At 27.6% G+C, this 18,055-nt stretch overlaps 2 protein-coding genes across 2 annotated transcripts; both read right to left on the bottom strand.

Annotated features, from left to right (window-relative positions):
• Positions 1-5,259: 5,259 nt before the first annotated feature.
• On the bottom strand, positions 5,260-6,890 carry LOC124941597 (glycosyl hydrolase 5 family protein-like). Its single transcript, XM_047481936.1, has 3 exons — positions 6,474-6,890; positions 5,802-6,393; positions 5,260-5,705 (listed from the first exon to the last, which is right to left on the bottom strand). The coding sequence occupies exons 1-3, from the start codon at positions 6,888-6,890 to the stop codon at positions 5,260-5,262; spliced, it is 1,455 nt and encodes a 484-aa protein (XP_047337892.1).
• A 5,539-nt stretch (positions 6,891-12,429) lies between these two features.
• LOC124941596 (putative cell division cycle ATPase) lies at positions 12,430-17,097 on the bottom strand. Its single transcript, XM_047481935.1, has 15 exons — positions 16,859-17,097; positions 16,500-16,782; positions 16,370-16,435; positions 16,254-16,326; positions 16,136-16,178; positions 15,955-16,068; positions 15,838-15,910; positions 15,280-15,773; positions 15,124-15,196; positions 14,901-15,035; positions 13,470-14,041; positions 13,211-13,349; positions 13,080-13,148; positions 12,898-12,981; positions 12,430-12,583 (listed from the first exon to the last, which is right to left on the bottom strand). Exons 1-15 carry the CDS (start codon positions 17,080-17,082, stop codon positions 12,470-12,472), a joined length of 2,556 nt encoding a protein of 851 aa, XP_047337891.1. The 5' UTR covers positions 17,083-17,097; the 3' UTR covers positions 12,430-12,469.
• Positions 17,098-18,055: the final 958 nt, after the last annotated feature.

Below are 18,055 nucleotides of genomic sequence, written 5' to 3'. Positions count from 1 at the left end.
TTAATTATTAAATTATTTAATACATCAATTAAAAAATAAATATTTTTATTTTACTTTATTAAATTCATATTTTAAATAAAAAAATATTTAAATAATTAATCTTACAAAAATAAAAAACTTACCATTTTTTTTATTTTTATAAAATAAAGTTTTAGAAATAAGACCAGAGAAGGTTTGACTTGGTTTAATCTGAGCCGTTGATTTAATTGAAGATCTTGAGATGAAAATGTGGGCCCATTATATTGGCTTTTAAAACACGAAATGTAGTAAATGCTTCTGATCAGAGCTTTAGTTATGATTTAATAATAACCGTTGGATGGCCCACTGTGTTAAAACTGCAAGAAAATCCAACCGTCCAATGCATGATCTCATTATTACGTGTTTTGTTTTTCCTCTGACTCAGCTTTGAATGCACGTAACTAATGATCAACCCACCGTGGATTTTTTATTTTTTTATATTAAATAATTATTGTGAAAATATAATATTTCTTATTTAAATAAAATTTTATATACTACCATTAATTTATATAAAATAATATTTTAAATTATTATTATTACGAAAGATGATATTTCTGAAAAATTGATGGAGTATTGATAAATGAAATTTATAAGCTATTAATGCTAAATTTTATGTTAAGTTTATTTTAATGATTTTTTAAATTTATATTTTTATTATGATTTTTAAATAATTAATCTCATTATATTTGGTGTATTTTGTGATAAGATAAATTCTACCGTGTTTGTATTGATTTTAAGTTTAAACAATTATTATTTATATAATATTAAATAAATATATATTTTAATTTAATTATACATATTAAAAGAGTTTGTAAGCAAATCCGTCTAAGAGCCAAATTGAAATGAGCAATGACTTTAAAAATCATATTAATTTTTACATAAAATAAAGAAAAAACAAATATTAGTTATTAAAACAAATATATATGTTTATTTATTTGTTGAGTCATTAAAACAAAACAAAACAAAATCAAATCAAAATTTGATTGAAATTTAAATAAAATAGAATTGATTTAACTTGAATGATTGAATAAATTTTAATCCAGAGCCAGCTAGCTCAAAAGGTTGTTTGAATTGAGATTATTTTAATAATTCTGATTATTTTCTATAATGATGAGTAATAATTTTATTTTTATTATAAAAATAATTTAAAAATATTAATATATAATGATAAAATAAAAAATATTTTAATATTTTAAATAATGAATTGAATAACTTAAACTTATAATTATTCAAATAATTTTATAAGAACATGGCCTAAATAAAAGAAGTCAAAACTATTTTTATTTTTACTGCTTTTAGTTAATTTAAATTTATAAACAAATAAAAACTATTAATTTCTATCTTAAATTATTTTTTTAAGTCTTTTTATATTTAAAAACCTAATAAATTAAACTAAATATTTTTTTTTGTATTAGATGGACTACCCTAATGTAGGCTTTACCTGAGCTTATCCTAATTGAGTTGAATCATAATTGAAATGTTAGACTGACCGTCATAATTAAAAATATATATATAATTTAATTGTAATCACTAATCACTAATCATAATTCATACATAAACTTCTAGGTGTTTTGAAAAATTACCATTAACTATAATAGAAGATAAAAATAATAATTAAACTATTCTAAGTGTTTTGAAAAATAAAAATAACAACAAAATTTATTATTATTATTATTATTATTGATGTTACTTTTTGTAAATAGATTTGTATGTATACTTTTATTAGACCATTTTAATTGAAGAATTTATTTTCAAACTTATTTGACAAACAATAATTAATTCATTAATAATTAATTCATTGTCTAACCTAAAAGAATATTCTTATAATATTATTTCTTATATAAACTTTTATAACTTTTTAATATCCCTCCCTATATTTTATAATGTTATAAATTATATCATGATATTTTAATATCATTCTATTATTTTAAATTTATTTTAAAATTTTATTAAAAATTCAAAAATTACAATGCATAAATTAAATAAAATATTATTCGTACAAATATGATATTTAAAAAAATATTAATAAAAATATATATGATAAAAACAAAAAATTATATATATAAAAATATTATATAAAAAATTAAATATAAAATACACTTAAATTAAAAGTTAAAAAATTAAATTAAATACTTAAAATAAATGATATAAAAAGTTAAATATTCAAATTAAAATATTTATAAATTTTAGGACTATTTTAAAATTTTATAAAAAAGTTACGTTTGTGAAGGTTTAGAGAGAAATAAGAAATACTTATTTGGGGTATTAGTTTGGCGTTCGGTTAAATGAAAAAGGACTTTTAAGTATGAGTTTGTTGTTCAATTGGAGATGATTTTAATAATAATTTAATTGGTCATGAACCGAAATGTTTAAAAACCCCGTAGCCATCAAAAATAAATGATTATTTATTTTTATTATTATTTATCATTATATATATTTAAGTTAATTTAATAAAAATTGTAATATCTTTTTGTAAATATAATTAGTTTAAAAAACAAAACAAAATAGTAAATTAAATGAACTTTTTTGAAAATGGTTATAAGAAATTGCGGAAAGTTGGTCAAAAGGATTAAGAAAAAAAAACACACTTTTACTTTCCTTTCTAAATGGCCGCCACCACCAATAACACAATTTTCAACACTTCTTTTTTCAATCAATTTTAACTGGGGTTAAACTAGTCATTTACTAACTTAAATTTCACAATATCACATATTTAATTTTTACTTTAAAAAGTAAAAACTTCAAAAGGACCATATCACGTTTTCAAGGGGACACATGAAGTTAATTTTCTATGTTTCCGGTCATCACGAAAGTGACACACTAAAAAAAAAATCATGAATGTTTTTTAATCATATTGTTTGGTTAATATTAAATATTGATTTATCGATTGTACGATCAAATATGGGATGTTTAATTGTACCTTTTTATCTTAATTTTTGTCACGTTTTTTACAAGATTTTATACATATTATTCATTTTTTAGAAAGTGGATTTATTAGAAAATAGTTGTAGGTTTCGCTTATATATATATATATATATATATATATATATATATATATATATATATATATATATATATAAAAGTTTGTGTTGGTTATTTGAATAAATGTAAGTTTAATGTGCTTACTATAAGTAACATAAACTAACATGTGACCTGCACATTTGCACGAGTAATGATATAAAAAATTGTGAAAAAATACTAACCGTTTTAAGTTTATGGGCGGATCAAACCACAATCCGACCCAAATATCAATTTACTCTCATATATATATCCAAATTAACCACAACTCTCGATCCGACAATCCGAATACTTATTTTTGTTAAGTTACAAATTTGAAACATACATAATATCATTTTTAATTTTATTTTTAATCGTTTTAAGTTTATGGGCGGGTCAACCCACAATCCGGCCTAAGTATTCATTTACTCTCACATATATATTCAAATTAATCACAACTCTCGACCCGACAATCCGAACATTTTAAAATTAAGTATCATTATATATATATATATATATTTAAATTAATTAGTACATAATCCAGGACGGAGTTATGTAAATTGTGGATAAACATTTTAAAAATAATATATATATATGTTTAACAAATAAGATTTTGTTCAGTTTGGAGTTGAACGGTATAAGGGAGGTTAGTGATCAAACTCTACTATGGTCTCATAATTTATAATAATACATAAATTTTAATTAATATATAAATAAGATTTATTTATGTAAGTTAAAGTATAAATAATTATATATATTTTTTTATTATTAATTTTAATATAATTAATAATACAAATTTTTTATAAGATAAAGAGTAAAATAATAATTTATATAAATATATGGATAAAATTATCGGATAAAATTCTTAATTTTAAACTATTTCAAAAATTTATAAAAATATATAAATTAATATTCAAAAATAAGTTAAAACAATTATATTAATTTGGTTCGGCATTTATAAATAAATAAATATATTATTTATTATTCCAAAATAATTTATAGGCAATAATATTCTATAATCGTCGCCTTCTCGAGTGTTTATTCAATTCATAATCTGTTTTTGACACGGTTTTGTATTTTTGTTCTTATTTTCATGTTTTATTTTTCTTTTCCTATATTTTCACAAGACTAGGCTAAAATTTATTAAATTAAACTTTAATATTTTTTTATTTATATAGTTAGTTTTTTTTTTTATTTAAAACCTTATTAATTTAATTTCTTGCGTTTTCTTAACCTAATATTTCTTCAATTATATAGTTTTAAATTTATAAATTTGTTTTAAATTGAGTATTCTTATCTTTTATTAGATTTTGTATATTTATTTTATTTTAATAAGGATATTCGTGTAACAGTTTGATTAATATGTTCACTTAAATTTATATATTTTTTTCGGTCTAAGAAATCATTGGATTTGCCTTTTTACATAATCTTCTTCTTATGACCCAAAAATCGCGAGTTCATAACGAGTCATTCATATTCATGAAAGATACTACCAACCCAATAATCTTGTGTCTCATAAGAATCACAAAAAAAAAAAAAAATAAACTACTTAAAAGTGAAATTATATTTTCATTGTTTAGAGGATTGCTGAGAGTTATTTGTAATCTATTTTTTAGAATGTTACAGTTATATAAGAGCAAATCCTAACAAAAATCAACCCCATGAACTAATATTTAAAAAAAAATTAAGATATGTATGATTTAAAATGCATAAAGGATCCACTGTTACGAGATTTCCTTTGTTTCTCACAGAGAAGAACTAAATTGTCAAATATATAAATATTTTTGTTTTTTTTTAAACTTGACTGTTTTGCCCTACTTGTGAGGGGAACAAAGGGGATCCGCTTTCTGATTGAAATATCCTATTATTAGCATGTAATTTTATTATTTATTTTTACAATTATAAATAGTAAACATAAATTTCTTAAAAAAATCTAAAGCTAATGTTGCCTCAACAAACTCAACAAATTCATTTATATATAATTTTATAACAATAACATTAAAGGTTATTTCAACCACAATTCATACCAAATTAACAAATTGGAAATCCAACATTCAACATTTATAGAAAATTGTTTGAGTGAACGTTTTACTCAATACTTATTGTTCAATTTTTTTTTTTATTTAAATCATTCTTGTTTCAATTATACATTTATTAGTATTGTTGCAATTATTCTCATAATCTTTATATATATTATATAATATATTCAATCATGTTATTAAAATCAAGTAAAACAAGCTCTTATTAAGTATTGGTAGGTACCAGCTTAAACCATTGAACTTGAGGGTTATCAGGACATGTTGGAAGATCCTTAGAGTCTTTCCCCAAACAAAGACACTTTTTGGTCAAGACCCTTGATGAGGACTCTAAAGAGGTCCCATCCAAACACAAGTCCCCCATCCCTTGCCCACCATTCGCAGCTAAGTGAAGTCGAGAACCCGAGACTGACCTCCACATTGCCCGAGGGCTCGTGCAGTCACCCTTGAGTGTGGCTGTACCTCCTTCCCTAGTCACCAATAAGCATAGATTGTTAGTACTCGCCAATCTTATTGGACTCCCATCCCCATCATGATTCCATCGGCTTGAGCTATTGCAATCACCTAATCTAATTAAGTTTCTACTTGCATGCACACAATTGCCACTTTGCGGGTGGTACATTATGTAGGATGTTGGCTTTTTTGAATTCGGATCTGCCCATGTAACAAAAAAATATATATTAGTAATAGGAAAAAGTACAATTTTACATGCATAATCTATGGACAAAATGAGTGTTTTTTAACATGTACCTTGAGATACATGTTGTAAAAATTGTAGCTTTTTTTGTATGGTTGGATTTCTAGGGAGTGACCAATTAAAATCAAGATTTCCATAGAACTCTTCCATTTCAATTTTCCCTTGTCTTAACATGTAACTCCCTTGGAGAGCCCACCATGCCCAATCTAGGTCCTTTTCGGCCGCGACAGCTAGTAAGCAATTCAAATATCGGTCACCCATCTCGTCGTCTCCTCTTTGATCGATTCCAAACTCGCTTAAAAACAAGGGAAATGGTTTTCCCCCGTCTACCAAGAAACCCGATTGACCATTAAACCACCCGGTTCGCGTACCACAAAATTGGTTTGTTTTGTTCAACCAATTGTTGTAAGACTCACCAAAAGGGTACCAATGAGCCTCAAACACCAATTTGTTGCCTACATTCGCCCCGAATGGCCTTTTCTTTAAGAAAGCGAGATTGGTATCCGATCTTAAGCCAGAGACAACAATTAACAGATCCGGATTCTCATTGTGAATTGAGTTCGCACCTTGCTCCATATATTTATACCAATCGTCCTCATTTGATCTCGACCCACGAAGCTCATTTCTCATGCTCATTCCAACAACCTAAACAAATTATGAAACATAATTATTTTTTTTCTTTCCAAAATTAGAAATAAATTAAAATGACATCTCAACCAACTAACCGTTGGATTGTTCTTGTATTGCCTAGCCACAAGAGTTAAACCAAGTATCCATTCATTAGGATCAAAATGGGTATCCCCAAAAAATCCATTTCCATCATTTCCACTACAACACCATTGGGGAAGGCTAAGATGATTATCCAATATTACAACCACATTTTGCGCCCCAAGTGCCCTAACCACGACTTGTTGAGCCCCGATGCCCGTCAGCTGAAGGAGATCAGGGTTGTTCTTAGCAAAGCCCGCCTTAGCATCATTCAACCCGAACTTATCTAGCGATTGCGCGATTGTCAAGTTGGAATAGTCGTTTCGTGTGTACATATATGTTGCCCAAGTGAGCCTAACACAATTGAACCCAAAAGAAACCACACTAGCCACAATGTTAGTCAATGGTTGCTTCTCTAGGCCTTCGGGCACCATGACATGTAAGTGCCCGGCCCAATTCGAGCATCTCAGCTTGAACCGATCCCCGGAAGGGCCGACGATCCACCTTGATTTCGTGGAAAGAATGATGGCATGGGTGGTGAAAAGAAAGAAGAAGGAAGAAAAAATTATAGTTGAGATGAAGGTGAAACACCTTCTTCTTGCCATTTAGAAAGTTGGGTTTGAGGTAGATTATTACCCTCCTATGAAGTAGTATTTATTTTGGATTTCTTGTGTAATCTTTATTTCTATATTACATGTTCATAACAAGTGTGCATCTTTATATAAATGTTACTTCTTATGTCTTACTTTTGAGAAATTAATTTAAAAGAAAAAGAAATTTATGATGATTTTGTTGATGACATCTCATCAAAAACAAGGAAAAGATCATGAATACATGAATGAATTGATTTTAAAGATGGAAATATTTCTTTTTTTTACAATATTTTTATTAAAGAAAGAAAAAAAGTTGTAATAAATTAAAACTAAAAATGGTAAAAGTTTTTACCTTGCCCATCACTTCTCATCAACCTTGTAAGATACAACAATAGTTCAGTTAAAGTGTCCTACTCAAGATTTACACGTTTTTGTAAAGAAAGTAAATGTATTAAGTCTTGTTTGATATGGAATTAATCAAAATAACCTTATTTCTATATTATCAATCAAAATACCCAATTAAAATAGTTGATATTTTTAGAATTTTTTCATAGAACAAACACCGTCCATATACATGAGAAATGAAAATGAAAGCTAAAAATAGAAGCAAGCAAATAATTTTTCTTTTACTTTTTTGAAGATTACAAATATCAAAGGTTCAAAGTTATTGTGAAGATCTACGTTACACTTTTGGTCATAATCTTGAACAAGAAATTTAGAGTAGTTATATATATATATATATATATATATATTTTAAATGATCCTTATATTAAAAATAAAAATAAAAACGTTTAAACATAACAACAAATCATGAAATAAGAAAATAAATTAAACAATTCGTAAAACATGAAAATAATAAAATAATAGAATACAAATGCGTTATCTAATAGATTATTTAGCTCGTATATACTCGAGAAGAACGATTAACTCTCACATATTATATTACATTTTTTATTTCATATTAGTTTGTTTTTGTCATTCTTTCACATGACTTCCATTGTTTAGGATGTTCAATTATATGAAAATGTTTTCAATCCAAATATCCATAATAAAAAAATAATTAAGTCTAACTTCGTAATAATACAACTCAATTTCGATTCAAATAATAATTCAAATTACCTAATCCTATCAATTTCTCTATCTTTAATACAAGTTTACTTTTTTTTTTCTAATGTCTAATAAAGAACAAACCAAACATGAGGTAAGAAGATTCTTAAATAGATCATTTTCCGAATGTAACAAAGCACCGAATCGAAACAGAATTTCTTAAAATGCGTTATTCAACACAATTTTATATTTTCCAGGGGCGACAATTTTTTTTGGTGTCTACTAAAGAACAAACCAAACACAATCTTATTGCTAAGAAAATCCTTGACCATTTTCCGAATGTTTTAAAATTATTACGTAATTTATGGTAACAAATTATATAAATATATTTAATTAATAATAATTTAAAATCATTATGTTATTTTTAAGTAAAAAAATATATAAAATAATTTAATATATATATTATTTTTTTAAGTTCTATAATTGGCTTATGAGTTAGTTATGAAAGAGAATAATTTAAAGCAAATACTGATTGGATTCAAGCATTACTTGTATAGGTAGAATCGAACAACCTCTTATCCGTCTTTAATACAAGTATATATATTTTTTTTGTTAATGTCTACTAAAGAACAAACCAAACATGATTTTTTTGTTGGTGTCTACTAAAGAACAAACCAAACACGATCTTATTGCTAAGAAGATCCTTAAATAGACTATGATGTCATGTGAGTAGCTTATGTCATGTGGCTAATTATGTTTATGTCATTTCGTGTGTATACTTGTGCTCGTGTCGTGTCTATACTTGTATCATGTTTATACTCTTGTTGTGTCCGTGTCGACTCGTAACCGTGTTATAGTCGTATAAACTCATAATCGTATCGTGATCGTGTCGCCTCGTGCTTGTATCGTGTCAACCCAAGACCCGAGTGAGATAATATCGTATCGTGTCGTTTTATATAAATATCATGTTGGATCGTGTCGGTTTGTATTTATCAAACCCATTGCCCAACTCTACTTTATACTACTTTTATCTAAGACTTGATTTTACAAACAAATAATTATAATATGAGTTTATTAAATATGTTTATTCAATTAGTTCAATTTAGATATTTTTGGTTTAGAGAGTCTATTATTTTTTACACATTTACTATCCTTTTTTATTTAAGTCATTTGCCAATATTGAATATTTTTTGGATTTAAGATAATTTATAAATAAATCAGTTAGCAAAAAAAAAACAAAAACAAAACGTACATTCATGATGACATCCTCATTTAGAAAATAGATATTAGGATTCTTACTCAAACTACTCATATTTACATTAACATTATCAAATTACCACGTCTCTTATATTCTCATAATAATTGATCACATATTTAATTGTTTATCATTCGATCATTTTAAAATATCTTAAATTACTCTAAAATTTTAGAGGTTAATAAAAAACTTTACCTAATAAAAAAATTCTAAAATAAAAAAATTAAATTAATTTTATTAATTAAATATAAAACTAATTTATAAAATTAATATTAATCAAGAAGATAAGTTATAAATATATATTTTAACCTAAAATATCTCAAATTACTTTTAATTATATTAAATAAAAAATTAATAATATATCAATTCTAATAATTTTTCCTAAAAAAATATCCACTATTAATTGTATATCACTGAATCATTAAAAAAAAATATAGTAAATCACTCTAAAATTTTTAAAAGTTAATAAAACATATTTTTTAAGAATATTTTATCATAAAAAAACTCTAATACTTTTAATTATATATAATAATAAATATCATATACATAATATTTAAAAAATTATAAAATTTCACATTCATTATATTAAATATATTAAAGTAACTTAATATATATATATATATATATATATATATATATATATATAATAAATAAATTAATAAATTTATAATAATAAATTTAACTAATTTTATTTGGATAATTATTTGTATGTTTTAAAACACATTTAAAATTTATATTTACATATTTCACATATTAAATCACTTTTAAAATAAATCTAATATATTTAACTTATTAAATTAATTTAAAAATTTTAAACTAAAATAAATTAATAATCATATTTTATAATTATTATTAACAATATAATTTAATATATATATATATAAATAAATAAATAAATAAATAAATAACATGAGTGTGTCAAGACATTATTGTGTTGACACGATGACAAAATATAGTCGAAATAAAACGAAACATGAATTTAAACACGAATTAGCACGAAACGAATAAAATCGTAGACACAAATAACACGACGCGAAAGAGTCCGTAAATCATAATATTTTGAGTGGGTCAATACACGATACGACACATATAAGATAAGAGTCTAACACGACTTGCCCGAGTCAAATACGAACGTTTATGCTCGATGTTCATCTTTAGCCTAGCCTAACGATAATAAATGGTGAATATCCCTAACTTCTCTAAGGTCTTGGGTTCGAGTCCATCAATTGACAAATTTTGTACATGGTTAAAATTTTTTAAAAAATAGTCCAAAACATCTCTAAATATCATTTATTTAAAAATGTGACAAATTAATTTATAAAACGAAAATATACCTTAAATTAAGGTTACAAACGAAAAACTTGATATGAATAAAAGTTTTAACATTTCAAATCAAAGCAGTTAAACTCTAAGCGGACTCTTAAAATCTTATGATTTTACAATTTCACAAAGATTAAAGAATCTAATTTTAAGTAAACTTTTAAATAGTTCTTACAATTTCAAATTTATGATAATAAAATTTTAAAATTTTACGTGTTTATAAATAATTTTGTTTTTTACGATTTTATATTAAAAAAATAAATTTATATTTACAAATTTAAATATAAAATTATTATTTATTCAAATAAAATAATTAATATAATTAATTTTTTAAGCATAACTTTAACTTGTGTTATTTACTTATTATTATTTTTAAATAATTTTATATTTAAATATATAAAATTTTAAAATTGACTAAGTATAAAATATTTAATTAAATATATAAATAATAATAGTATATAACTAATATTTTTTCAAATTAAACTCTTACGATTTTAAGTAAATTTTAAATTTTACTATAAATTTTACAAGGAAAACTCTAGATTTTGACTTGCTTTTTAAAACATAGTTGGAAAATAAATTCAAATTCTCAATATCATTGAAACAACCAAAAATATCGAGCCTTCAAAATATTCAAGTAAAAATGTAATAAAAATAATAATATTGCAGATCTACCCATTTAGGCAAGGAGGATGCACTTGTACAAATTCAAACCCTAAGCAACGAAGTACTCATATTGGTGGTCCAATCCAAACTGTAAACGATATTTTTTCTAATTTTATTTTCTAAAATACTTCAATTATTTACAAATGACAACACTAATATAGGTACTAAAATGAAAACAACAGAAAAAGTAGATCACATTATTCTTTTGGTTAAATTTTGATTTTCTTTTCTTTTTATAAATTTTTTAATAAAATAATAATAAATCATTTTATTAAATAAATAAATAATTAATTTTCTTTTTTTATAGTTTTGATTTATATATATATATATATATATATATAATAAGTATTAAAGAATTTTCTTATAAATATAATTGCTTTATGCGTTAAAAAGGTAAAAAAGGTAACGACAAACGGTTAAAAGGAAACTACAAAAATATCTTCAAACACAGAATACTTAATACTTTCCAAAACCAAATCCAAACAATGGTCGATCTAGGCCTCTTCTTAGATCAATGAACTCCCAACTTTAATACAAGTTTACTTTTTATTAATGTCTATTAAAGAACAAACCAAACACGACCTTGTTGGTAAGAAGATTTTAAGACCATTTTCCGGATGTAACAAATCACCGAATCGAAATAGAATTTCTTAAAATGCGTTATTCAACACATTTTTGGTTGATGTCTACTAAAGAACAAACCAAACACGATCTTATTGGTAAGAAGATCCTTAAATAGACAATTTTTCGAATGTAACAAAATACCGAATCGAAACAGAATTTCTTAAAACGCGTTATTCAACACAATTTTATCTTTCTAGGGGCGATAACTCTCAATAAGTCCAAAGCTGGTCTAGCTCTGATCGTACCTACCATTTTAGTTCATCTCCGTTTATGAAATTCGAGAGTAAGGTAAACTACGAGATAACGATAGTCGAGCTCAAAACTTCATATTTTGAAAATCAAATCTTTTTAAGACGTTACACTCTATATTTCCTGTCCATGTCTAGTAAAAACAACCAAAACACGACCTTATTGGTAGGAAGATCCTTAACCTAAAGAGTTTTTGTATCTTTATTCTAACAAAAAAAAAAAAACAACATGGTATATAGTAGTAGTTATACATACATATTCACATGAAGTAGGTCAACTGTTCCTTTTTCCTTGAACCTCCTTCTCCATATAAACTGTCCCATTGCTTCAACTCACCCATTATGGCTCCTTCAGTAGCAAAGCTAGCCCCAACCTAAACAAACACATGAAAATAATCTCAATTCCATATGTAAGCTTGATTTTCATTCATGAGCGGATCTATGTTAGACTCAAGGGCCAAGTTGCATAATCGATCGTTTTGGCTTGATGATTTTTTTTACGGTAGAAATGTGACATAACTCTCTAATTTCTTAATTTTTTTTCAATTTATTTTACTATTTGCTTCTCTAATTCATATAAAAGGGGCAAAACCTACGTTTATCCACTCGTTTTTTAAAGTCCAACCCAATTCGAATTCTCTCGATTTTATCAAATGTGGAACTATAAGATGTTATATACAACACTGACCTGAGTCTTTGCTTCTCTGAAATCGGCCATGTTCAATGGTCTGATGCTGACATGTTTCTCTTCTTTGTCCTCTTGTTTTTTCTCCTTAAAAGTCCAGAAACATGTGTTGGTTTGGTTTATCCAAGTCATGAACATGTATTTGATTAATAGGAGGTTCTTATTTCATAGATCATAGTTCATACCATATCTTTAAGCTGTTCTCTCTTGATTAGTTCTCGAACTGGTCTGTAAGCAGCGGTTGTGCATAGATTCTGTTTTTTTGCAAGTATCAGTTATAATCCATTCGAAAATTTAGAAATAAAAATCATACAACCTTCAAATCACTTCCACTATATCCTTCTGTCATAGTCCCCAGCTCCTTAAAGTCTAATAATTCGACCCCACTTTCTTTCGACAAAAGCGCTTTCAAAATCTTCACCCTGTTCTCTACCGATGGTAGCCCAACCATAATCCTGAAAGTAACAAATATAACATGACTCAACAAGAAATGGTATCCCATTTCTATTATCTTTTGACTGATAAAAATTTTGGTGGATAATGACTTTTCATAACAAAAATACTTTTGATCATACCTCCTTTCGAAGCGTCTGATAATGGCTTCATCAAGATCAAACGGTCTATTTGTTGCTGCAAGAACGAGAATCCTCTCGCTAGCTTTTGTTAAGAGACCATCCCAATGTGTCATGAACTCGTTCTTTATCTTCCTCATAGATTCGTGTTCCCCTACTCTAGTCCTTTGCCCGAGCATGCTATCAACTTCATCCACGAATATTATTGTTGGAGAGACCTTGGCAGCAAGAGTGAATAATGCTCTTATGTTCTTCTCGTCTTCGCCAAACCATTTTGACGTGATGGTTGACATGGACACGTTAATGAAGCTTGCACCCGCTTCTTTCGCAATGGCTTTTGCCAACATAGTTTTGCCCGTGCCAGGTGGGCCGAATAATAATATTCCTCTGCATGGCTTTAGAAGACCTCCCACAAAGAGGTCTGGCCTTCGAAGAGGTAACATAACTAGCTCTTGAAGAGATTCTTTAATCTCTTCCATTGCGCCTATATCTTCAAATGAAACGTTTATCTCGTTTGCAGGCACGACGTCGGGTCTAATGTGCTTCTCGAATTCGTTGTCCTGAGGTGGTTTTTCCTAATACATGCAAGAAAGAAGGTAATATATTGGCCTTGTTTGATATATCATCAAATAATTTGTATAACATTTTAAAATATTAAATACTAATTATATTCAAGTAATTTAACCCAAATAATCCCAAAAATTTGTTTCTTTTTTCTTTCTAGAAAAATAGGATTATTCATAAAGATCCCACATCAAACAAGTTCTAAGAAAGGGAAATAGAAAAACAATGGGATCATATAGAAACACAATTTCATCCTGTTTCCTCACCAGGGTGTAGATTTGAATCCAAATGAGGTTGTGTATCTTAATTTTTTTGTGACCCAGGTTTATTTTCGGGGTATCTAGCCTATAAATCATAACGTTTTTAATAAGAATCGAACCTCAAACATTTATTTTGTTAGATAAGATTTTTGTCACTTGATCTAGCCTGGTGGGGTGTGTATCTTATAACTTATTCTAGCACAGATCTAGATAAGCCTGGTGCAACATATAGATCTAGATTTGAGACTAGAAATAGATTGATATTATAGAATTAGATGAGAAAAGAAAATCCTAACTGTTATATTAAAATGCATCAAGTGAAGTATTACAGTTAAGTGGAGAACTAAAAGGAGGGAAATAGAATCTCAATTAAATTTATCATATGAAACTAAACAACTCATTATCTATTTATAACTCTATCCTTAACCGCTAAGGCCAACTCAACATTCCTTATACCCTAACCTTCCTCTCGTATCAGATAGAGGTTGAAAAGATCTAACCTATACGGATTTGTATTGAGAAACTTATTGGTTCTTTGTAAGCCAAATCCCCACAAGATATTTGTTGCCCAACAAAGAAATTAAATAAAATATATCATAATCAAACTTACAGGAATTTTAGCTGCCAAAACTGAATTATTGCCATCCTTTGCTACAGAGACAGTTGCTTTTGTTACAGATTTCTTATCAACAGTTGTGTTCTTGGGTTCTGACTTTATTGCTCCAGCAACATCCTTCTGGGCATTCTAAGAGAAATCAAGAACCAAGATAAGATTCTTGCTGATCTTGTGAAAACAAGTTATTTACAAAACAAAATCTAGAGATTAATTGAACCTGTGCTTCCATCTTGAGTGTGTCCCTTCCAGAGGATTTTCCCTCTTGAAATATGCTTAACCCATGGGCCAAACTGTTCATTGAAAAAAAGCAGCTAAGTTAAAAAAGTGAAGAAAGATAGTAAAAATCAGAAATCTCACACCAATTAATTAAAACCTGTCTGAAGAAATAACAAGTTTCCCATTTCTGTATTGAGGATCCTTATTATTCATCAAATGATAAGAAATTGCAGACATAACAATTTCTTCGATATAGTTACTAATACCAACGGTATCTGCTGTGCAAATTTTAGCAAAATCGTCGCAATCAAGATCATTAGCAGACATGACCTCAATAATATGGTTCATGTTATCCTGAAATTGGATCATCTTCATATCCTCCTGAAGCTGTGTATTCCAGCTGACAAGACGAGTTTCATCGACAGGGGCCTTAATCTCGATATTATAAGGGAAAACAGAAGTAACCCTCTCATCCATTTCTCTTTGACTACAATCTTCAAGAATATGTGAACCAAGGATCAGGATAGGCCCTGAGAGTTTCTCCAACATTTTTTTAACAAAGTTGCACATCCTGTCCGATCTACTTAATAGCTTATCAACATCTCTAATGTAGAGGACAATTGGATCCTTTTTCGATACTGAAACCAGAATCTGTCCAAGAAACATAAATTACTTCATTTTTATTAACAAAATTCACTAATAATTCGAATAATACCTTGTAAAGTGTTTGTATGAGAAGCTTCTCATCGAAAGACAAGCTGTTTGTTCTTTTAAGAGGTGCTGTAATTAACAAAAATCAATTTTGAGACACAAGAAAATGAGAAAAACAAACTTTTCTGAACCTGTAGTTGTTGTAGTAGTATTATAATTGGAGGCTAAATCGTTCGTGTCTGATGAAATGGAAGCGTTTCTACGAAGCTTTGTGAGATTAGAAGCTTCGGTTCCCCTGTTTCAAGAAGACAATTTTGTTGTTTTCTACTATATAGTCAATTTATATATTACCAGAAATAAACCTGGATCCAATCTCTATGCTGCTACTTTGCCTTCGGAGTGTGCCTGTAAAGGAGTAGCAAAAATTAAACTCGATTTTACCGAATAAACTTTGTTAAAAGTATTATCGAATTAGGTTACCTTTTTGGCCTTCTTGCTTTGATGAAAGCATAGAAAGTGATCCAAACAAATCAGACATAGACCTCTTGAGATCCTTCAAAACAATTACAGACAGTAAAATAAAAACAAAAACAAACAGTTTTTGGATATAAGCTTACAGATTTATTAGTGTAAATTGCAGCTGCTCCATATTTGCTTTGGATCTGCAGAAACCAAGTATTAGCAATCCATTTGCAAGCATATGATGATAAAGTTCTATTCAATTACCTTTAAGATGAAATCATTTACATCTAATAAGAGCAACTTAGCTTCAAAACAATGAGATAATGCCTTTGCAAGCATTTGATGGTAAAATTCTTGACGAAAAAAACAAGGCAATATCAGAATATGTAAAAGAATGATTTGAAACAAAATTATATGAAACAAACCAGCAGGTCCTGAGAGCAAAATTTTTCTACTAGCAGGTGCAAGATTCCTTGTGTATTTGGAATAATCGGATTTCTTAAAGTGAACATAAGCTGCATTTGTAAGCAAAATCCTTGTCTGATCACTGAAATGATAGTAGTATTACATTAATGTTGTTCAAAATAGGGAAAATATATCTAAGCTAAGGTAATGAGTTTAACCTGATGTAATATGGAAATGAATCAAATGTGATGTTACTATCTTTGCCGTCGATAATTAGGTTAAGCATTTCCTTCTGCATCTTTTCCGGCGTGATTAAGTTTGATGAAGATGATGAACCAGTCCACTTGCTTAACGTTTGTCCTGAAGCTAACCCTAGGCCAACTCCAACTCCAACACCAATCCCTACGCCGACAGCTGACATCACAATATGCTTCTGTTCCATTTTCTTACTTCAAATCGCTAGAAATGCACTTCGGAAAGAGAATCACCGCCGTACAAAAACGAACAATCTCCGGCGAACGGAGAATTGTGATCCGTGGAAACGATTTCACGATGGCGATCGTCGGCAACGGCGACGGTTATTAAGGCGGTGGATTAACTGGAGAAGACGAGTGTGTTCGTTCCTTTTCCCGCTGTTTTGATCTTTCTCGCTTTTATATTTAAAACTGGAGGTGGGTCCCATAGATCAACTTGCGATGGAAAATGATCCGCCCATACTGATCTCCTGCACCTGCCCGCACGTAATAATATTATCTTTAACAAGCGCTGAAATCGAGGTAACTGAAAAAAAAATAAAAAATAAAAATAAAGGGGCACCGAAGTTAATAGCCAATAAAAATGCAGTATTAAGTGATGACGTGGATCTTGGTATAATGGAAGGGATGGGCGACAACCAAAATGAACGTGAAAGGTTGATTGTAATTTTGGATACTAATCATACATACAACATAAAATATTTAAATATATTATTAAATTTTATATTTATAATTTTACATACATAAATAAAAGAGAATTCATTTAATTAATTATATAATAATAAATTTTTTAGTATTAAAATCTGTTTTTATTTTTCACAAATCTTCGGAATCTCTTAAACGAATTTAAGTGCGAAACTGTTTGCTAGATTTAAAGCATTAAAATAACAAATGCAATGAACAAAAAGAAATGATACACGGAATTTTATGTATGTTCGAAAATAAAACACTTACGTCACCCCTTCTTTTGTGTCCAGAAAAATATTCACTATAAGGTTTTGATTTGTATAGCACCTACAGAAACTCAGGACTTAATTGACCGTCTGTTCTGAACTCCTAGCACACACACTATTTAACAGAACATCCTCTATTCAACTTACCCACTCAAGGTAATTACAACAAATTATAAATGATATTGGGTTCTCTCAATAGCATATACTT

This window comes from Impatiens glandulifera, chromosome 6 (assembly GCF_907164915.1).
Source record: "Impatiens glandulifera chromosome 6, dImpGla2.1, whole genome shotgun sequence".
NCBI lineage: Eukaryota > Viridiplantae > Streptophyta > Magnoliopsida > Ericales > Balsaminaceae > Impatiens > Impatiens glandulifera.
The sequence above is the reverse complement of the archived record's forward strand: the minus strand, read 5'-3'. Positions and strand labels throughout refer to the sequence as shown.